General features: G+C 39.9%; 1 protein-coding gene across 1 annotated transcript in view; it reads right to left on the bottom strand.

The window, feature by feature from the left end:
• The window catches only part of LOC111867762, a gene marked incomplete at its 5' end in the record, with an annotated part of 371575 nt that overhangs the window by 84710 nt on the left and 262510 nt on the right, over nt 1-24355 (bottom strand). The window contains one exon of the mRNA XM_023857906.1: nt 14240-14418. Within this exon, the coding sequence (XP_023713674.1) occupies nt 14240-14418 (179 nt within the window). The remainder of the gene's footprint in view (nt 1-14239; nt 14419-24355) is intronic.

Below are 24355 nucleotides of genomic sequence, written 5' to 3'. Positions count from 1 at the left end.
CCCACTGGGGCTGTAGCGCCACAGGAAAGGAAAGTAACTATTGCGTGGACTCTGTCGCGAATACAAGAGATTTGGCCACATTTGCCCAGATGCAGTGTGTAGCAGTGACAATAATGTTGCGACCTCATCTGCAGTTTGTAACTGCTACATGTAAAAGTGGCCGATCACAACGTCCGCGCGGCCTAAGGTATGAATTGTCTTCGCTCACACGAAAATTTGGATAGTGGATTCGAAACCTACTCAAGGCATGGATGTCTGTGTGTACGTTTATTCTGTCTGTGTTGTCCTGTACAGGCAGCGGCCTTGTGACAGGATGATCCCCTGTCCAAGGAGTCCTACTGTCTCTGTATATAAATATTATGAAACTGAAGAAGATGCCAGGGCCCAACAAAATGCTGTAGAGCCATTGATGAATGAATGAATCAGCATGTACATAGATATAATATCGTCTGATAGATAAACAGCATCTTCCAGAAAATCCTACTATAAATTATTTTATCATTGCTTGTTGCCTCGTTCATGCGTGCCGCTACCGTTTGCTGATATAATTGGCTGAAATTCCTAGGTTGATGCAATCATGTTCTACCGAGCTTGTGTCTCCGTCAGTTCTTATATAATTACTTACTTACCCATGAAGTTGAGCCCTTCTGGAAGAGCCCCAAATTCTGCAACTACTCAAGAATTTCCCAGAATTTTATGGTACCTGAAAGTTCATCACCGTGTTCACAAGAGCCCTCCACTGGTCCCTATCCTGAGTCAGATAAATCCAATCCATATCATCCCATCCTATCTCTCTGAGATCCATTTTAATATTGTTCACCCACCTACGTCTTGATCTTCCCAGTCGTCTCTTTTCTTCTGGCTTCCCCACCAATATCCTATACGTATTTCTCGTCTCCCCCATCGTGCTACATGCCCTGCCCACCTTATCCTCCTTGGCTTGATCATTCTAATTATACTTGGAGAAGAGTACAAGTTATGAAGCTCCTCACTGTGCAGTTTTCTCCAACCTCCAGTTCTTACGTTCTGTAATACCTGAGATTAACCTTAATATTTCTCCTTAATTGATTCGATTGCCCTTCCCATGCACCCCTGCTAGTTGGCGTCGGACTTCAGCGGGATAAGGAGCAGTGAACGATTATAGAGTGACATCCAAACCGTGGAGCTTAAGTCCTCAGCAGCCACAAGTTTGTAACCCCTAGGGGGCGTTGATCTGATAATATTGTTCAGATTGCACTAACCGATCGCGATTTTCAGTATTGGGAGGATTTCCGACTGAGTTATTCTTCAGATTTCCCATTGCTTTTGTGCATCTAAGCTTTTATTCTCTGCATAATTTCGGGTTTCCTCTCAGTAAATTCGTTATTATGCGATCTTACAACATACTGTGAAAACGTACTACTGCTAGTAATGATAATACTCACATGTGACATATTTAGAATTTCAAGCAATGAACAAATTTATATTCTACAGTGGTTATATAGTGCTTCTGTTCATCGGTAAACCCAACGGACTGTGTTTCTGTACATTAAGAACATATAAAATCAATTGGTGAAAAAACAAACGTATTGACATTTGAAATTATAATAAAGAAATTAAAAATTTTGAGAATAATTAAAGAAAAGAGAAAAGTTTTATTTAAAGCTGTAAGCCTGTTATTTGTAAAGCAAGGACTTCGACTGANAACGTTAAAGACCTTGATATATTTTATGTATACGTTTGCTGGATCTTACCTGCGAATGAAAAAGTCAGCAAGTTTGTCAGTCATTTCTTTAAAGTTAATCTCTCAATAATCTGGTTAATGCATTTAGAGTGCTCTGTTACATTCGGTGTTATTACAAACTTATAGTTGAAGATTGCCGTCTTCTGGGACGTAGTTCCGCGTACATCTTATGTTAGCCGACTTTTCGGTGGAACGTATTACCTCTGTCTTCAAGGCAGAAACACCCGCTAGCAATGAACTAGGGCGAGCAGTTGGCTGTAGACCTACCGTGAAGATGGAGGTGTTACTTTCCTCCGAAACGTCGACTCACACAAGATCTACACGGCACCACATCCAAGAAAACGGCATTCTTTATAGTCACGGTTGTGAAAACTTCAAATATTACAAACTTACATTCGTTTTGAATCTACTGGTAAGTAAAGTGTCTTATGTATTTGTCCTACGTTCCAATATTGTTTCGATTACTTTTTGCTTTGATGTAACAAATCTATAATTTTAAACTATGGCTGTTGAGTCTCTCTCTCTCTCCTTTCGCTCCCACTTTGGAGCATAGGGCTGATTTCCCAGTTTCATGGTCATTTTACACACTGTAGGACTCCTTTGGCGGATGATCAGCTCGTCACAAGACCTCTACCTAAACTCAGGACAGGCCGCGCCATAGCTCGGCCCTCAAAACAGTTGCCGTTGGCCGCTATGTAAGTCTGCCGACGTTGATATAGTTGCAGAAAACATTGCTGAAACATATTGGAGGGAAATTCCCGTACGGCGTCTCTTGTGGCAATGACGATCTCCTAGGACGACTGAAATCTACGACCACGTAGCTTTGCTTTCAAGAGGTGAAAGAGAAAGAAATCGCAGGGTACGAGATCAGGTGAGTACGGAGGGTGTGGCAAAACGGTAAACTCTTGCTTGCCAGTTCCTCTTGGACAAGAACAGAGCCATGTGCAGGGGCTTTGTCGTGTAGCAACAGCCAATTCTTCCTACGCCAAACGTTTCGCTAGGGAATTTGCCTAGTGTTTGACAGAACTTGATGTTTGCCCGTTGTTCAAACTGCCACATTTTCGATTTCCGCCACTTGCATTTAACTGCAGTTCACAATATAGGTCGTAGTTCTACTTACACTGTTTGCACACAACTGCCTCTTGCTGTGACGAGAGATAAACTGACAGGGGATTATATCGTGCCTCAACCTATCCACTGTAGTGCACTGTAACGACGCTTTGCGGCCAGTCCACGAACTTATTGATTATGGTAGTATGTGACATTTCATTGAGCGAAAATATAAACTCCATGGACCTTAAAGCAGGCATATAAATTATTTCAAATGGAACAACGAAGACAGTTAAGCATATGTGCATTTGTCGTCAGCTGAATTCAGCACAAATCATAATATAAAGCGAGTTAATATAGTTTTAGAGAGAGTCGTAAATTTGAAATATATAGAAACGGCAGTAACAAAAGAATGTTAAATTCACGAAAGCTAAGATCACAGTATAACATGTGAATGCTCGCTGCCGTTCTGTTCAGAATATTATTCCTTCCCCTTCTCCTACCTAAAAAGTTAAAATACATTCGACTTTTTTTATGGACAAGGAGCTTCACCTCTCATTCTGGAAGCAAAATAGAGATACTGGGAAATATTTAGAGAGAAGAGGGTACACGAGGCTAGGGAGAACTGCATAATAAGCAGCACCATGATGTAAAGAAAGAAAGTAAAGGTAGCCTTGCAACAGGCCGTGGAGGCCCATAGGGCTGTGAGACGTCGAGACTCCCACATTTTCTAGAAAATCGGCTCATAGATGGAGGCAAGGTTGTCAGCCCTACGCGCCGGCCGCCCTTTACCCCCAAGAATATTCCTAGTACTCATTTCTGTTAGAGGCTGAGTCGACCCCAGGGCCATAGTGCGGCTGGAAGGATTAGGTAAATTAAAAAAAATCACCTCATCGGGATTCGATCCCGTGATCTTCCGGCTTGTAGCATAGTGCCTCAACTAACTACGCCATCGCGTGCCCCCACACAAATATAATCCTCGTGAGTAATGCTTTCCTCCTGTTAGTGTCTGATTATTCTTTCCTTTTCTTCGTATTAATCTCTTCCTTTCTTCTTAGTTCGTTTCTCTCCTCTTTTACATTCCGTCATTGTTTCTTCATCTGTTTGTGTGTTTCTGCTTGCAACTTGCTGAACACTTTGTATAATCTGTAGGAATTTCAGAGTCCCGCCTCAGTGCCCCCTTTCCATTACTGCAGTTTAACGAGCGCATGCGCGAAACAAACACAAACAAACACATCCCTACAGAGAAGACTGTGGCAAATTCCCATTCCTTGCTTATATGAGCGGGCACAGTATCTCAGACTTCCAAACGAAAACAGACAAGAAGAGAAAAACACAGAGAGAGAAAGAAAAGCGCAGGAGACTTTCAATTGGACACAGACGAAACGTTTTAAATTATTTTGGTTTTATTCTCGAGGCGGTTTCTCGACACTTGCTGTTCTCGTGAAAAGTGACGCAGATTCCCCCCACCTTCTGTCCCTTCCATCTTATGCATTCGCTTCTATAGAATTTGGTACCGAATCACAAGAAACACATTGTTATTCTCTTCATGGGTTTACGCCTAAGAAATTGAGGTCAATGTATTCACCACGTTGCTCTTGGATGGAGAGAAGAAATCTATTCAAAACATTTTAATAGTAACTTATTTATGAAACACAACAATGTTTTTGCAACACGGATATAAAACCAGCGTGTCGTACATATCCAAACATTATGTCGCTGTTTGGACAACTGGTGACATCTACTGTTATAGACTAGTAACTATTCCGCTCTTGCCATGTCTTCCATATCGTAAAGTCCTTCTCCCCCCCCCCCATTCTTCCTTCTGCACTCTGTGTCTGCCTGTTAAGAAGAGATGTGGGATAAAATTAACAAAACGATATATGTATGTCCACCGACTTCTTCGCCCATAGACAACCATATGCTCTATAATTCTTAAAACGATTTATTTTGTGTTTAAAACCCTGGTCGTCATGAGGTAAGAAGGCGGGTATAGCGTCTACCATGACTAGTCTCTTGCTTTGAGAATCTAATCATATTCTAAGTAAGAATAATTTAGGGTTTCTCTTTGTTTCTTGCAGTGAAAAAGAAAATAAAATGTATGTGTTACCCTGTTGATGAGGCTCATTATCCACTAATTTAGAAGACGAAACTTATTATATCATTGCAAAAGTGCGATATTGAAAAAAGTATCGTTTTCCGTAATTCAGTACATTTTATTCTAAGAGAAACCCGGATGTTGAACGGTAGGCTACTTCAGGTAGCGTAAATTTTTTTTTAATTTACGGACGGTAAAGCTTCATACAATGTGTGTATTAGATATACAGTAAACGGTAGTGAGAATGTTATCCATTCAGGGATTTCTGGAATGAATTCGGCATTGCAATTTTAGTTCTTGCTGTACTTGTTTATAAATAGCAGAAATTAACGCCAACCTTGAGACCACTGTGCACTCAACGGGCTTTCTTCCTCCCTTAATCTGGAAGTTATAGTTCTTCATATGGTATAGGCACACGAGCTAAATTTTTCTCCTAATCTACAAATGGAACATCCAGAATACATCAGATCAGATCAGATCCAGGTAAGACGTAATAGTTTTTATTAATATATTTCGGGAACTTTTGGATTGCACTACGTATTTCTCTAATTTATTAATGCGTTGAATTAAACAGAATGTTCATAAGCATATGTTTAACAAGTAAATTTTGCAGATATAGAGAAAACTGTCTAACACAAGACGGATAATCTAGTACATGCAGACGGTGTTGTCTAGTTACATTTTTAAAATATAGGGATACTGATGCATGATGTAAATCACAAATATAAAGAATGTTCCTGTGTATCTGCCATTGGGATTTCAATCTAAATATTTCAGTAAACAAACATCGGCTCGGTTCTCGGTCAGGACACCAGCTATCTTGTTAAGTTCTCGCGAGATACCTCAGTCTAATTCCGGGATACTTACTTTGCCAGGTCACGACATCTTCATTTCAAATCATCATGAATCATATTACCAGCCTGAGGACAATAACATCGTAAAGTACTTCATAAGCAACCTAATACAAATTCTGATATATTTATACGAGTATGTTTGGTCCTTTATCGGGCTGGCCGTCCCTGAAATAGTGAATGTTTTTCTTGACGCAGGAATTGTGTGGTGATAGACAAAGTACGTATTTAACATAATCTCACAAGAGATGATCCTTACGGGTTAGTAAATCCACGGCAAGGGTTTCTTCGACGGTCATTCGTCTTCTAGCAAACCATCAGGAAATGTCGGAGTGCAGTTCATATTGCAGGATAATCAGCATTCCCTGACGTTCTCCTCTGCATTACATCGCAACCTTCATACCGAACTGTGTGAGCAACCGTTCGCTTTCTCTTAATTAATTCGGTGGAGACAATCCCACAAAATGTTAGTTAATAATGGAAGAAAGGTTTATTTCAGTGGAATACTTGTATTATCCAAACATCATGGCAGATGCAACTCTGCTGTTACAATTAAAAATGTACTGTTTCAAAGCTAGTCTGTCTAAATATATCATACTGAAAGTAAAGGTACGAGTACATTACATTTCGATAAATACTCAGCATACAAAATATCCCTAAATAAAAGTTCGAAATCTGACCTGTACTACCGTATGGACGGTGTTGTCACTGCGAAATAAAAATTAGAAGCATCTCGATTCCGACATGGCTTTGGATTTAAATATGTGGATGTCGGAGATTCCTGAAGGAAATGTTTCCAAGAAAACAAATCAAAATCCATGAAATGGATGGATGCTGTAGCACCGCGCTGCGTGCAGCATCTGAATAAGTCCCACTCATTGCTATTCAGGACGATGGTTCAATGTTACAGTTCGAGATGTCGGGCCAACTTAGGCGGCCGCGTCTCTCATCCCACACTTGATGGAGCGTCGCCAAGAAACAACTTTCACTGCGTGTTGCGTCTACTTATCTAACATATCTTTATGCCTGTAGTAATTTTTATAATTTTGCGACAGTCGTACACGTATGTATCGCTGTTAAATGATTTTCTGTACAGCAAATTTAGGAGACTGCAAAGTTATTTGATGTTTATAGATATTCTTCGCGGTAACATACACATGAATTAGTTCCTGGAATTAATCGACGATAATTTCACGGCTGTGAAATATTTCCTGATATAAGGTAACAAAGTTTGCTTATGGAACAACGGAAGCAATAAGCTAATAACAAATCTATAGCGTTTTATAATGGTGTAAAACTTGATTTCTAACATTAAGGGAGTACATAGACTGAGTGTGTTCGAGCACAGGGCGCCAAGGAGAATATTTGGACCGAAGTGATAGGAGGTTGGAGAAAACTGCATAATGAAGACTTTCATAATTCGTTCTATTTCACTAATGCAATTAGAAAATCAACCAAGGAGGTTAAAATAGACTGAGCATACGTAGTACGCATGGGAGAGAAGAGGAATGCATAGAGAATGTTGGTCGGAAAGCCAGAAGGAAAGAATCGACTAGGAAGACCTAGACGTAGGTAGGAGGATAATACTAATTGCATCATCCAGTAATTTTATGGGGTGGTGTGGACTAGATTAATCTGGCTGAACACAGGGACAGCTAGATGGTTCTTGTGAACACGCAAATGTATTCGGGTTCCATAAAATTTTGCAAACATATTTAATAACTAAGCAGTTGGTGCCTTGTCAAGATGGACTCAACTCCATGGCATTAGTTATATACAGTATCCTCAACAGGGAAAATCAGGCAATGTGGCAAGAATTTAGGAAATTGCGAAGGGTTAGATGATTTTGATTTTGCTTTACATTTATATTTCATGCAATTACTAACTCTCTTACAACTCGCCGTAGACTCTCTGCAATCCTCGAAGTTGGTTTCCAACTCAAGAGTCGGCTTCCTTGCCTTCATTGAGGTAGACCTAGGACCCTTTGGGACAGAGAGGTTTCACCGCCCAAGTCATGGTGAACATGAGATTACTCGAGCGCTTACGGGTGGAAATCCATACAACTGGTGTCACTATGGGAGCTGGGAAATAGGCAGCGTATGTTTATCAGGAATCTGTGTCCAGATGAAATTATTAGGACGGTAATACTGAGGAATGTTTAACTGAATAGAATGAAGAGTACGAGCTTGCAGAGCTACCAGTTAATTTCTTTAACATATCCTCTAAATCGTGGTATCAGTCGACGTACTCATTACATTTAATCACACTCTATCAACTTATTAACTTCCTGGTAAAAATCACAATGACTGTTATTTGCAAGAACTGCTTAGACTGCACTTCTGAACAATATGTTGTCACTTTTGATGAATTAATATGATTCTTTAATGCTATTTGAATTTATAAAGATCTAAAATAATAAAAAATAAACAGGATGTAAGATTGCAAAATTACTATCCGAAATTTTGCAAATATCTGACTGACAAGTAATTTGCTAGGTTTTGAAGCCTTGACGGCGAATAAATGTACTGAAGACTGCACATGGCTGATCTCACTAAGGATTTCAGTAGACGTAACATGCGATTTACTAAATGTGTTCAAATTAAAACGGACTATAGCGGTTCGATTACAGTGTTCTTCAAGGCTTAAATTTTTCTCTCTAACACCCATATTGCTTATATTTCATATGCAGTCCAAAGGGAGGATGACTGTGAATCATAACTTGGAAGAAAACCTGAAATATGCGGCAGTCCCTTTAGAACATAACTATAATATTATATTTCACCCTACAGGTGTATCGGAAAGTTCCCGGACTGTTATTGTTGTAACTGCCCCGGTGAAAGAAGATGAGAGGGGAGGCCAATGTCACACTTTCACAAGCCTATTGCATCAGTCTGCACGTGACAAGGCGCTGTAAACACACATTGTTTTTACACGAGTGCTTTCTCGACTTCGTGTTTCTTTTTGTCTGCGATTGATGGCAAAATTGAACAGTGTTTGCATCAAGTTTAGCGTGAGGCTCGGCCAACCCACTACCAAAATCCTTGAAATGCTTCTTGAGTCTTTTGGAGAACATTCTTTAAGCCGGACAGCGGTTTTGAATGGCATTCACTTTTTGAGGTTGGACGAGTGCCAGTTGAAAATGACGAACGTTCAGGGCGACCAAACACCACCAAAACGAAGAAAATGTTAAAAAACGCTCGAGAACTCATCCACAAAGATCCATGTGCTCGCATACACCATCGGGACCAGATATGGAGTTTGCCAGGTTATCTTAACAGAAAATTTGAACATACGTCGCATTGTCGCGAAGTTCGTTCCCGGGCTCATGACAAATGATCAAAAGCAGCGGTGCGGAAACGCGTGTCTTGAGCTACGAGAGAAGGCTCATGAGGACCCAACTTTTGTCTCTAGGATTATAACAGGTGATCAAAGTTGGATTTACGGTTATGTTCCAGAAACAATGCAAAAATCATAACAATAGAAGAGCCCACAATCACCAAGAGCAAAAGAGGCGCGAAAAGTCTGGAGTTCAACAAAGAGCATGCTCATTGTTTTTCTGACGTGAAGGGAATTGTTAACCATGAAATTGTTCTTCCTAACACTACGGTCAACTGTGGCTGTTACTCGTACTCTGATGTTTTGAGACGATTGAGAGGAAATGTGAGACTAAAAAGACCGGAAATTTAACGCAACCGCAACTGGCTCCTTCGTCACGACAACGGACCCACCCACACGTCCTTGAAAACCACAGGTTTTGTGACTAACAGCAACATGGTTATCGTTCCCCATGCTCTCTACTCACCGAACTTAGCCCCTGAGATTTCGCTTTGTTTCCCAAATTGAAAAATAAACTGAAGGGACGAAGTTTCGAAAGAATGTCTGATATCCAAAGAGAATCGCAGGCGGCACTCGACAGCATTAAGGAAAATGACTTCCACGGCGCTTTAGAAGAGTGGAAAAAACGATGAGATTACGTCCCCAAGGAAATTATTTTAAAGGTGATTGAAGTCAAAATTGAGTAAGTTAAGGCAGTATTTCTTTTTTGACCTAGTCCGGGAACTTTCCGATACACCTCGTATGTGAATGAGGATGATGTCTGGGCTCCCATTCTAAGGGGAGAGTGTTTGAAAACAGGGTGCTGAGGAATGCATTTGAACATTTCAAAGGCATTAGAAGAAAGAGCAGGAAAGACGGATTACTGTCTAAATTGAAGGCAGAAAAATCCTTGAAGGAATAATGCCGATAATCATAATAACCTTATGTCAGAGCAAGATGGTGTGAAGGAGACGACAGGATTCACATGGATCAGGATAGACTACAGGTGTAATTCTGTGAACGTGGTGACGAAATTTAGGCTTATAAAAGCATAGAGTACTTCGACCAGCCTAGTAACTATGAGCGTTTCATAGAAAGCTTTGTACAAATGAGCCAATTATTGTATTATTTACAGATTAGAATACTGAATAATTTTTTAGTTCAATCTAAAATTCATTTCTTTGTGCTTCATTATCTAACGACGTATTTAGTCCTCATCCAACCTTCTGGAAAATTAAGGAACGAGAGTTAATGATATATTATACGTCTTCTGAAATGTAAATTAGTTTTGTATTGATTTTCATATTCGNTTGAATAATTTATTAGTTCAATCTAAACTTCATTTCTTTGTGCATCATTATCTAACGACGTATTTAGTCCTCATCGAACCTTTTGGAAAATTAAGGAACGAGAGTTAATGATATATTTACGTCTTCTGAAATGTAAATTGGTTTTATATTGATTTTCATATTCATCTAAATCCCGTGAATTTCAAAGCTGTTTATTTTATTTCCAGAAATAGCTTAATCGTCCCTCCTCCAGACGGAGTCAGATTGTGAGAAGCACGAAGAAGCTTATATAAATATCAACGCAGAGGAGCATTCTCTATCTGTATCCTGCAATATCGACGGAAGTCAGATGGGTTTCTTTCTAATATCCTCAATCACTGGAATAGGAAAGACTCCCGTGCCGTGTCATATAATCTCGTCAGGGTGTACTGAAGATTATAAGGTGATTCCATGGCTTTGAAACGGCAAGATATTGTATTTAGTCGCTTTGTGGATGTGTTGACATTGGGAAGACAGTAAACTTTATCATAAAATGTAGGCATAGAAATGTAAATTAACGAAGATAGTAGAAATGAAAGGAGGAACCGAATAAGAGAAGATGAAAAAAATTAAGGATGTACATAGAAAAGAGAGACGGTAAAAAGGGAGCAAAATATAACGCAAGAAAAAATTAAAAATTAAGGAGAGGGAAAAGGAAGGAGGGAAGGAAGCCTTACCCCAAAACTATCGTTACAGTGAGTGTGTCATTTGCTTCAATTTCAAGGTGGTGTTACGATGAAATTGTACAGTAAACAATAAACTCATGGAAAATTCCGGTACATAATATTTCGGAATATTAATAAAGTCATAAATTTGTCTGAAAATTTTCGGTTCGAATTTCTATTGCATTAACGAATAACTCGACTTCCCTTTGACCTTGATATTCTCAGTCCGTTGAAGCGAATGCCAGAAAACTACGTTCGTATGGACAACGAATATTCTTTCCAGCAATAACCAATTCAAAACTTATGATAAACTCTCTATTTATTTCAAAGGCCTAATACTCAATTAAATTCAAGCAGTGCCTCTACAACCTAAGAATAAATTAATGTTGCTCTATTCGGCAACACCAGCAACGCATTGTATTCCTGTATGCTTATTACACAGAGTCGAAGTTTCCATCGTCGTCAACGTCGCTAAACTTGTATATTTGGATCAGCATTTTGTCTTGCAATACATTTCTGCCCTGAAGACAGAAGAATTAAATTCTTCCGAAAAGTTAATACCCACATAGCTTACTTCACTGTGGCGCAGCCCTTAAGAACACAGTACGAAATTTATCTCTACACACGTCCTGTAGAATATAGCACATATAACCGCATTAGCTCAGGTTACACCGATCGATGTGACCTCGCGATCTAAAGCACGAATTGTCTTCGTACGCTCAAACACTGGAATCGTGGTTTCGAATCCCACTCGAGACACGGATGTTTGCATTTATTCTGGGTTTATTTTAGCATGTGTAGTTGGCGGCCTTGCGGCGGGTAGGTCCCACGCCCAGGCAGTCCTACCGGCTGCGTACATGAATGAGAAACTGCAAAAGAGAGGCTAAGATTAATGGCGGATTGTAACGCCCATACACATTATGATAAGAGAGAAACATGAGCATAAAATTAAGTCGAATGAAGTAAACGGAAGAAGTTGCCTTGCATGCCTGTATTTATAATAAATTATAATATTAATATTGACCATAAACAAGTGAAATGTGGGACTGTGTACTGTATTCAGCTAGCTCGGAACAGGGTACTGCAATGGCCCTCGTGAACATGCTCATGAATTTGCGTGTTCCACCAAACGTGTGCAATATCTCGAGCGGCTCAAGGACTACGAGCTTCTCGACAAAACTGTTTTCCGTCAATGATTCAGCTGACTCAGGTTAGGGTCCAGCGATGAGAATCAATACCACAGGGTAATGAGAATTTTGTTGTCACAAAAGCGGCGAATATCTTGAGCAGCTAAGTGACTGTGGCTCCGTGGTTTTACCTGGAGCTACACAGTGCAAATTCCCTCTTTCATGCAAGCAACTGAGCGAATATGAACAAAATAAAGTAAGTACATTGTGAGAAAACTGCAGAGTGAGGAGCTTCATAAACTGTAGTCCTCGCCCAGTATAATTACAATGATCAAGTCAAGAAATATGAGATCGGAAGGCCATATAGCAAGAAGGGGGGCGAAGACGAAAGCATATAGAATATTGGTGAGAAAGTCAGAAGGAGGGAAATCTCTAGGAAGACAAGACGTAAGTTGGTGAACAATATTAAGATGGATCTTAGAGAGATAGAATAGGATGATATGGGCTGGATCAATCTGCCTCAGGAATGGAACCAATGGAGGGCTCTTGTGAACTGAACACGGTAATGAATCTTCGGCTTCTATAAAATACTGGGGAGTTCTTGAGCAGATAAACAATTTGCGACTTCTCAAGAAGGACTCAGCTGCATGAGTGAGTGAGTGAAGTGTATGACGGATCTTTTTAAGGTAAATGCTTGCAGACTGCTCGCTAGGGCCACCAGACGCTTATGTAGTTACGCACACTCCTTGGGTTGGAGAGATGTCTTGACGAATAAACGGAATCACGTCGGATTTGAGGTACTCACAGCGGTGACTATGAAGAATACTCCAGTACCTTCCGGTATGTACCGCCAGTCAGTCCGGTAGCAATCAGACGACATTTTGGACGAACATACTGTCTCCTTCTTCAAGGTCAAATATTAAGCCGAGTAAAACCATACCACAGTGAAGATGGAGACAGTATGTTTCTTCGAGACGTCTGTTGACTGGTACTGGCGTTACATAACAGTAGACTGTGTTCTTAAATGAACCATCTTTCGCACATCAGCAAGTACTCTAATGGTTAGATTTCATGGCTGACGTTTATTACTTGACACAATACTCATAATATTTTATTTCCTCTATAAGGAAACGAGGGCACGCGGTAGCGTTGTTGGTTGAGGCACTATCCTACAAGCCGGAAGGTCGCGGGCTCAAGTCCCGATGAAGTCACTGGATTTTTTCAATTGACCTAATCTTTCCGGCCGCACTATGGCTCTGGGGTCGACTCAGCCTCTACAGAAATGAATACCAGGAATAAATAAAATAATTTTCCTGGGGAGTAAAGCGCGGCCGGCGCGTATGGCTGACAACCTTGCCACCATCCTTGAGCCGATTATCTAGATAATGTGGGACCCCCAACGTCTCACAACCGTAAGGGCCTCCACGGCCTGTTACAAGGATAGCTTTACTTTACTTTTGCTATAAGGAGACACAAGTTTATGACATAACCATGACCGTGTGTGTATCCTCCTAATACATTTGGGAGGGATGCACTGATTTTCACGAAACTTCTTATGCATGTTATATCACTAGAAACTACCCAACTTTGTATTTTTTATTGAGTATTTCTGATGTGGAAGCGACAATAGCACAACTTAGTACAGGATCTTTAAATTTGAGATCATAACAGACGACTGAAACGTATGTTACTTAAAAAAAAAGTGAAGTAATAACACGGGGTCTGGGAGAATTATATAATTTATTTTCCGTCTGTTCACTTTAATTAATAAATCCTTGACGCGGGGAATGTAAACATACATACAAAAATAAAGTTTGGTGACACGATTTTAAAAGCTGGACGAACCTTCATTTTGTTACCGGCCTAAAAACTACAAACTTCGCGACACTGTGTATCATTGTATTTATGTCTGTCAAGATTAGTATGTTTGTAATCCATGCTAGTGCATACTGTGGACAGTAATGTATCCTGAGAATTCACCACACAAGTTGCAGCATTTGCAATAAAATACTCAACATAATTTCTTCCCACAATTTGAAAATTCAGGAAAAAAAAAAACTTTCTCAAGTCGAGACAACTTACCCTACAGCCAGCTGGTGCCAGTCACCGTCCCCTAGGGCCGCTGGGATGTCCACGGTCTGTGTGCCGTTTGGGCCTGCGTGAATGAGCTTCACGCTGTCGGGGCCAGCGAGCTCCAGGGACAGGTAGGTGTCTTGCTGGCGTCGAGAACGCAGGCTAAAAACCGTCCCTTGGGCAAGTTCCTGAAACCAGATATATCTCTTGAAACATGGCTCTGACCACAGGGAATGTGAACATCGGATAACTGACATCTCTGTGAGGAACATAGGTGAGCAGCTGCGTGCTGAATCAAGCTAATACATGATTAAGCAAGACTGCGTCCATAATTTTTAGGTACTTTTTGTAGTTCAAATCTCTTGTCAGAAAAGATGAGAGGCGATTCTAGTCCACACTTCTGGTAAAATAGGCCGAAAGTGGCCGCAGTACAAGGGACTTAGTCCCACCTCACTAGCAATAAAAACAGTCTGTGGGTTAAACAGAGTGACCAATGTTTTCCTACATATTTGAGTGAATGCCGCTGTCTGTAGTAGAATGTCAGCAGTCCCTCTGTAGACACTCATGCATCTCCTGGTCACTGATATGCCTACGTGCTATAGAAGGCGGATGCGTCACCACACCCTGGATAGGATCAAGTGGAGGAAGCAATGGAAGCGACCGAGATATAGAGGTCACTTTGGAGAACGGGCGAGATTCTTATAAGACAGATCAAACAACACTCAAGTCTTCTGTCGTGTTCTGCCTTCTGTAGGTCAGTTCTCCCTGGGTAGGTTCTGGTCAATCTGTATGGAGATCGCCTTCGACAGTAGAGTTTTTGAGTCCCTAACCGTTACTGTGCTTTGACCAGTTCCTTGTCTTGTAAACAGCCTTTTCCTATCCGTTGTAACGGAAACATTTCTGTATGCGTTACCTTGGAAAGGTGTTTACCGAGCCGTTGCCTAGCTATGTATATTACAATATTGTTCCTCCGACAAATAGGTATCCTGAAGATGAACATAATATGTTGTATCGAATCGCTGATACCAACCTACCAGACTAATCTGTTTCAACGCTCGGAAGAACACAAAAAGAATCTTCACCTATGTGGGCGCGGCTATAGCCCGTGATAAATGCTGACAAGTCCCCATCAGGTTAACCTTGAAAGCAAACATGTCACACTATGTTAAAGGATGACATGGTCTAAGTGGAAGACAATAAACACTTACCAAGCTGGGTTTCATTTAATGGGCACTCTCCTAATATATTTTCTTCATAAAATACACTTCAAGTGTGGAAAATCTACGAATATTTAATTTTAACAGCTGGAAAATGGCTTACCAATTTGTTCCCCGTTCTCAAACATCACATAAACCTAATATAAGGTTCAGTGCTTTTGAACAAGGTATCTCATGCATTTTATTGGAAGGGCTAAAACTCTACAAGTCCATCATGGATGAAATGCTATGAGAATGCAGGCCACTGGACAACACAGATGAATAATCTATTTCATTGCAACTTTCGAGTAGGTTATGAGGATGAATACTGAAATGACACACAGGAGCGCAAGCCCTACACAGCCCCGGAGAGTAACCTAATATGCGAAGCGGACAGGAGAGTCCTGCAATAACAAGCTAACGGGCTGTGGGAGCAACTCAGCGTAAGCAAAATGTTCCTGCTTAAAGACCCCATTATAACATTACTAGGAAATGGGGAGAAGAAACCTCCAGGGGCAATGTATCCGCAGCCCCTTTCAACTTCCTCCCCCACGTCCCACCTCCGAACCCGGCACTTTGCACCAGTGGCTTCGCTAGGTTGATTTGCCTGGCTTTTCCTAAGGTAGAGTAGAACAGAATAATATGCTTACAGCGTTTCTCGCAAAGTCCTTCCTAAGCCTCCTACAAGTCGTCTGTAAAAAAGCCACGTTAAGCTTTCCACAGACAATATTAGAAACATTGTGTACTCTGCTAGAAAATGAATGAAGGCTCAAGGTTCCCCATCCTCAAGAGCGTTTATCTAGGCTGCAGAAAGCAAACGCTACAAACTCTGAGAACCACTTGTTTCAGTGCCAATTCTTCGTGTATTTAGAGTAAATCGTGAAGTTTTATTTTTCAGTGCAGTTTAATGGCATATATGTAGAACACAACAATTAACTTTCTAACTTCCAATAAATTGCTTTTCACTGTCAAATATATGCAAAAAATATATATGCCGGTTTTCCTGTTCTGTGTCTTCGTGGGATTACATTTCGTTTTATTTTTACACTTATGTTTATGGCTTATACGGTGACGCTATCAGTAGCTTAGACTGTACAAGGTTGATTGATTACATATTTTTTTCTTTCCTCTCGCTCCCACTTTGGAGCATAAGGCTGATTTCTCAGTTTCATTGATCCTTTTTGCAGACGGTAGCACTCCTTGGATGGGCGATCAGCTCGTCTCAAAACCTCTACCTAAACACAGGTCAACACAAACGCAGATTAAACACATACACACATCAAACATCCATGCCTTGTGTGGGATTCGAACCCTCGATCCCGGCTTCCAAGAGAGCGAAGAAGTTTCATGCCTTAGACCGTGACCGCCTGACTACATAATTACTCTAATAAATAAGAAATCGGAGAGAGTATGGAAGGAAGCTCTGGTAACCTAACTTAATATAATAATCCGGTATTTGCCTGAAGATAGTGGGGAAAACCACGAAACCCACTATAGTCCATGTCCTGATCCGGGCCGAGATTTGAAGCAGGTATCTTCAGAATAATAATCAGAAATTTTTTCATTTGAAAAAAGAACTCGATCAGTCCTGGAGACAAGAATATTACCCAGAAGCCATTTTCTACTCGTACAAAGAGAAACAAATCTCATGATATACATGATCCAAGCGAAGAATGGATTCAGCTGGCTCGGATCTGATGGTACAGTACACTCGTACAAAGAGCAACATATCTCGGGATTGACATGAACCAAGCGACGATTGGATTCAGCTGGCCCGGACCTGATGGTATAGTTTTTGTTTTATACACTCGTACAAAGAGCAACAAATATCAGGATTCATATGACCCATGCGACGATTGGGTTCAGCTGGCTCGGATCTGATATTATAGTCTTGCTCTAGCCGTGATTGACTCTGAAATGTCACAGCATCATTTGTGATATACAACGAGTTGGTTTTGTGGCCGTATCTATGCTTGTGCTATGGAGGCAGCCGATTTGAATCTCGCAGATAACGGTTGTCCTGGCATAGGTTCTCCTGGTTTCCTACATACTCTTTCCAGGTGAATGATGGGATAATATTTTCAGACAGGTAACCATATATTCCGGAGAAGTTCATGGAGGTAGGCCTAGGCCCACTGGGGCTGTAGCGCCAAGGAAAAAATATATATAGTCATTATATTTTCTTGTACTCTCCTAATTAACAATTTATTATTCCACTTCTTTCAACGATCTTGAACTCTACAGTCGAATCAATATAGTTAAAAAGTCTAGCAGACCTAGCAGAAATTTCTCAATTTTTTTCGTTATTTTCAGTTAATCTTTTCGAATTAGAAAGTTCTGAATGCTTGAATATAATATAATTTATGATACAATACAATGATATTCATGCAAAATATAATTAGTTCTATATAAGAGAAGTTATTTCATTTTGTTAAGTTGGTATAATATTCAGAATATTTCAGTATACCCTGAGGAGCTACAATTCGAACTCTGCAATGAATAACAGCAGAACATGCAAAGAAGGAGCGCTGACGGCTGACTGGGCAAAGTTTCGAACAATACCCCAAGCCGTAATTATCTTGTTAGTCAAGGCGACAACTCTAATTTACTGATGTCGACGGCAGTCTCATTGCACTGCTATAAGACTCAACCCTGTCTGTAATATAAACAAAGGATGGCGTTTCTATTAGGAATACATTTGTATGTATAAGATTTCAAATGTTTACTCTGGGTAAGGCACTAAATTTCAAGTAGCTCTGAGGCGGCACTACATCTAGGGTTGCAAAACATCAGCCTGGTTTCACGGCAACAACTCTCCCTAATCTTTCCCATTCTGTTCCATGAATTTCACTCCTAGGAACTTCCATTACAGTGAATGCAATATAAAAATAAATTTGATTCTATAACAATTCATCCAATTTTATCGATCATCTGAAGGCTTTCTTAGGTGTTACAGAAGAACACACAGCATTTCAAATTCAGTAATAATTCAAATTGAATATACGCCTCATACTCTCTCACTCATGGAGCTGAGCCCTTCTTGAGAAGCGGCCAATTGCGCAACGACTCAAGAACTTCCTAGTATTTTATGGAACCCGAAGGTTCATTACTGTGTTCACAAGAGCAATCCACTGGTCCCTATTTTGAGTCAGATCACTCCAATCCATACAATACCATTCTATCCCTCTAAGATCTATTTTATTATTGTTTATCCACCTACGCTTTGGTCTTCCCAGTGGCCTCTTTCTTTCTGCCTTTCCCACCGATATTCTATATGCATTCCTCCTCTTCATATTTGTGCTATATGATCTTCCAATCTCATCCTCTCTGACTAGATCATTCTAATTATACTTTGAGAAAAGTACAAATTATGAGGCTCCTCATTATGCAGTCTTCTCCAACCTCCTGTCATTTCATCTCTCTTTGGTCCAAATATTCTTCTCAACATCCTGTTCTCAAACACCCTCAGTCTATGTCCCTCCCTTAATGACAGAGGCCAAGTTTCACAATCACACAGAACCACGAGCAAAATTATAATTTTTATGTCTTTGGGCAGGCGAGAAGACAAAAGGTTCTAGACTGAATGGTAGTAAGCATTACCCGAATTCAATCTCCTCTTAATTTCCTCCTGAATCAGGTTTTGATTTATTATAGTCGTTTCCAGATACTTGAACTGTGTCCCATTTTCAAAACACTTGTTACCTATCTTCATATCATGATTTTGCCCTTCGTTTTGGTGACGAGACAGCAATATATACCTATTGTTCTCTGTTTGTACTTCTGGATCAACCTTCTCACTATCGTCAATTAACGTGTGTATTTTTCTTTATATCATCTATATTATCACCTAGTAGAGTCACATCATCGGCATAGACCAACAGCTGATGTGTCCCTTACTTGCGGAGAAAAACTACAAATGTGCTTTATTTGATTGAAAATGTTTCAGTCTGTAATTCTGTCCTACGCCGCTTAATTCCTGTGCTGCTATTGAGTAACTTGCTCTGTATGAAGCGACTAGTGCCCGCTACAAGCGAGTTAAGCTTACCGCTCAACACGTATGACAAAGAGGTGTTCTAGGAGGCAAGGCGGTTCCAGATCTAAGGCGGGTGAAGGGCTGCAAATGAGAAATATTTTAAAGATTAAAGTGGGATGTTTTCATAACAGTGTGTCACGAAATGTCTGTGCCAAGACATTTTGAAATCGTATGTGTTTGTACATACTTAATAATACATTTCCGGAAATATGGCAATAGTATTAAAATTTTCTTCGAAATCTTCTCTCATCTAATCCATTGTGCCTAAACTCACCTAGTCTGAGATTCCTTTCCATAGGAATAAACATATTTGGACCCAAAACCCATACAACTTCTTAGAATGTGAATGATATGTTTCGAATTATTATTCCTGACGTAACCTAAATCACCTCCGGCTAATGCTGAGGTAAAAAAAAAAATGTGGATTTATGCATCCACTCCCCCTATACGCCTTCATGACGTAGTGTTCAATTAGTTAAGCATAGGGACATGTTTACCATTTTACCTTAATATTGTGTATGAAATACACTATTATATGGTATTTGTAATTTATTATGACCGTTTAAGATTGAAATTTATTGTGGTATATAGATTTGTTGTTAGGCAAAACCACGAGATAAAAAGTTATACAAAAGTTGTTGCTAAGTAAAGGCTCTGTAAACAACGGCCACTGATAGGCAATGGCTGAGTCGTTATCACGTGGGCATCCAAACAGACGTGAGCCCAACAATGGATGCAGCAACAGAGGAACGGTGTTTTGTGTGCGGTCTTGCTGAGAAGTTATAAGCAGTTAGTTGTTAGTATGAGTTAACAACCCGTGCGGAGGCGTGTTCGAATACAACCACCGTCACCCTGCGAGTCGTAGGAGGCTACGAAATGGGAAGTCTCAAATATGAGACAGTAAAATATGATCGCGAGTCCCAAGGGACTCAGACCCAAGAAAGACTGCTTTGACAAGGGTTAGCAGCATGCACAAATGTTAGGCCCGTCCTCTCATCAGAGAGGGCGCCCCACAAAAACAAGACCGCAAATGTCAAACAGTAGTCATAAGCCTCAGATGGGGCTCGACACCAAGACTTACTGACTGAATGCCAGTCGCAGTGTAACTTTGACTTTGACTATGAGTTAATTGTGGGACAGTGATCAGCCGGTAAGAACATGAGCATGGAAGCAGAGGACTTTGTTGGCATCCGTTAGCAGGCAACGACTGGTGAAGACATAGCAGGCTGAGAAGATATAGTATGTGCCGTAGTGAACTGCAGAATGTGTGAATTAGCGAGAGCGCTGTAGTTACTTGCAGTTACCTTCTGTAAGTGTTCAACAAATCCAATTACTAATCCAAACTCCATCTATAGTCACTCATACACGTGACAATATTGAGCCTATTCGTTATCTGCCTACATTTTTATGGCCCTCAAAAATTACACTTCTTAGATGATCGCGAATCTGACTTTGGGGAATATTGGTCTGTTGGCCCCCTTTTGTTATTTGTTTGTAATGCTGATGTTGCCGTAATATTTGTTTCGGTTTCCATTAGGTATGTCACAACTGAGATTTTGAGAACAATCACTCTAGCATGTCTCGAAATTCTGCTGTAGGTGGAGGGTAATATTGTAATTTAGAATGTAATTTATTGCAATTGTTCTGGCCATATCAGTCACATCGTCAAGTCATTGCCTCAAATCACGACACCTTATTTAAACTAGCTAACACGACAGTATAAATTATAGAGCAATGAACACAGTAGAGGAGGGGACCTTATGACTTTCTTACTGTCACTGAACAGTCAGGTTAACAAAATTAAATTCTCTTATAGGAGTAGAAGCTACGAACGTTCCGGCATGATTCCGTCGCCGAACCCAGGACCTTACAATCACATAAGGAAGTGACTGAAGACGCTCGACAATTTCGTCATTGTAAAATTAACTTGCAAGGTATGTGGCCAATTTTGATTCCAGCCAGGCTGACATGCTTCCGTAATACATTCAGGGATTTCCGAAGGGATGGAATCAATAAGCTAGTTAATTGCTTCACAGGGGAATTGAAAATCAAATCTGAGAAGGCCATCCGTGTTAGCTGAGCAGCTGGAGCCGGTAGCAGATTTCATATCTGACTTCATTACTTACGCAGTGCAATACAGTATACCTGATTAAAGTGACACTGAGATATGTCAAGGCCCTCGTAGTTTCCGCACGTCTTTCTTTCGACAAACCCAGAGAGAAGGCTCTCTGGGAGACTCTAAGCCTACTTATCTTGCAGCACACTCTACCGCATGGAGTGTGTCTGAATTAAATTCAGTGACTGATGAGCTATCAGACTACTAGGAAGTAAGACAGTGCTGACCGCGATTTTCTGCGTTCGTGCCTTAGGGATTTCTTAAATTTCAGTTACGAACACAGCATTTCCAGTTCCAAAGCTGCTCACGGATATCATATCCAGATGCTCATACCGTCTCTGTGGTCTAGTGGTCAAAGTTCCTGGCAAAAAATCCAGAGGTCCCGGGATCGATTCCCAGCACTACCATATTTTCTGATAAGTAGTAGGTCTGGAACGGGAGTCCACTCAGCCTCGTGAGGATAACCGAGGAGATATTTCAAGGAAATAGCGGTTTCGGTCTAGAAAACCGAGATTAACGGCCGTGGGGATCCGTTGCCCTGACCACGCGATTACATCTATCCACAAAAAGCTGGCACTAACTTTGCCGACAAGCGGCGGGCTCTCGGTCGGTATAGTTCCCTTGCGGACTACAAGACACGGAGTTTGTTTTTTACCTTCAGATGTTCAGCTGTCCTATAGTAACAGCACCCAAAATGCTGTTTCCAACTCGACGTGGTTTAATGTTCCTCATTTTACGAGTCACTTTACTTAATGGACTTAATTAACTGGTACACGTATCTTGTTTTGTTTGGAACACGATGTTCATATTTGTTTAGTTGTCAGAGAGTACTAAGGCCCGGCAGAATATAAATCTCGGTGCTTCGTTGGATAATAGTAGTATATTTTATCCCAGGAACGTGGCACTTCTTGATTTCCTCTTCTTGTTGCGTTCAAGTGATGTCTATACTGACTGATTATTCGCATTAGTCATCAGTCAATGGCGTAAAGAAATAGCTGTTTCAGTTTTCGGTCTTTGGTATGAGAATTCAACAAATATAAGCAAAGATGTTCATGCTTCTTCTATGTGTTTTGAAAGTACCTATTACAATGCAAATTAATTCTTGCAGATAAACAAAACAATTCTTAAGAGGTTACTTTAATTTGTTACGTCCAATTTCTTAACCTAAAATCAGTAATCATTAGTAGGTGTGGAGGTTCAGCCAACACAAGTTACTATATAATTAATTAATTTATACGTCCATTTATTTTGTTTATATTTGGGGATAGATGGACTTCATCATGGAAATTTTATGTTTACTAACAACTTGAATATTGTTAATATACATTGACTAACGTCTATAATACGGATGAATTTGTCAATAATTATTTATGGTTTATATAATTTGTATGAGCAGTTTTGTTCTTGTAACAGTTTTTCACATAGTTAAATTATTTGTTAATAATTGTTTGTGGTTTATATAATTTATATGAGCTATTTTGTTGTTGTGATATTTTTCACGTAGTTAAATTATGTGTTAATAATTGTTTATGTTTATATAATTTGTATGAGCTGTTTTGTTGCTGTGACATTTTTTCACGTGGTTAAATTATTTGTTAATAATTATTTATGGTTTATATAAACTGTATGAGCTGTTTTGTTGTGACTTTTTTTTCATGTAGTTAAAATGTCTATATGTAAAAACCACAACATATTTTTGGGTATCCCAGATGTTTTTCATGGATACTAGCTTAAATATATTGTACGAAGTCGTAGATTGTAAATCGGTGTTATCTTTGTGAATTATTGTGTTCACATATTGGTGACTGATCAAAATTTTCTACGTAATTCTTCTATGTTCATCATTTCTTATTTGTTTGGTTTAACTACATTCTCTAGGTGTTTAGAGTGTTCCTTGTGGGTTGCTGCTTAGGGTGTAGATTGTAGCATGTAAGTCTTTAGATTGTTAAGTTGTATAGTGTATATTGTGTTATATTGGTGTTCGCACCTATACACGTATTTATTATATGTTATTCCTTCTTTGTGAATTGTACAACATAAAGCATAACATTAAAAATTTTCATAAAACAGAAATATATTGTAACGGATTTGCTGAAAGCATTGCTAGGCAACGGCTCAGTAAACAAATACCAACGCGCAATAGTGAAAAATATTTTTCAGTGGATGAGTATTATAGTGCGTTGCTAGGCAGCAGTCAGCGCGCCAATGAGCTGGCTGGGTGGTGATGAAGCGACTTGTGTTTCTGTATCGTCTGAGTAGCGTAACAGTAGAACTGTGTTTTGTGTGTGGTCCTTGCCGCGGTTATATAATGAGATCCTCAAAATAACCGAAGCAGTTGAAAGTCAGTTGCCGCTAGGACATAGCCACGGGTAGTTCGTAGTTCAAGATGAAGTGGAAGTCTGCCTGAGCAGAGACAGTTTGCGACTTTATATATGTTATAATTACAGTAATCTTGAGGATGTTATAACTACGTATTTGTAGTTACGACTGGTGAACATCCAATAAATCGAATCACCAATCCAAACCCCGTCTAATAGTCACTAATACAAATGACAATATTGTCACGTGATAGTGATTAGATTTGTGGGTCGGAATGCAATTGAATTTATCGGTCTAGAAGAATATGAATATGAATAATTATATGAATAATTATAGCGCCATTGCTAATACACATTAAAATTCACTACAGTAGATGCATCAAAGAATTTGTATATAAAATTTCGATCACACACCAATGTATGAACACAATAATTCACTACGCCAATACCGATCAACACTCC

Source organism: Cryptotermes secundus, unplaced genomic scaffold (genome assembly GCF_002891405.2).
Source record: "Cryptotermes secundus unplaced genomic scaffold, Csec_1.0 scaffold615, whole genome shotgun sequence".
NCBI lineage: Eukaryota > Metazoa > Arthropoda > Insecta > Blattodea > Kalotermitidae > Cryptotermes > Cryptotermes secundus.
Note: the sequence above shows the minus strand (reverse complement) of the source record. Positions and strands in the feature narration are given on the sequence as shown.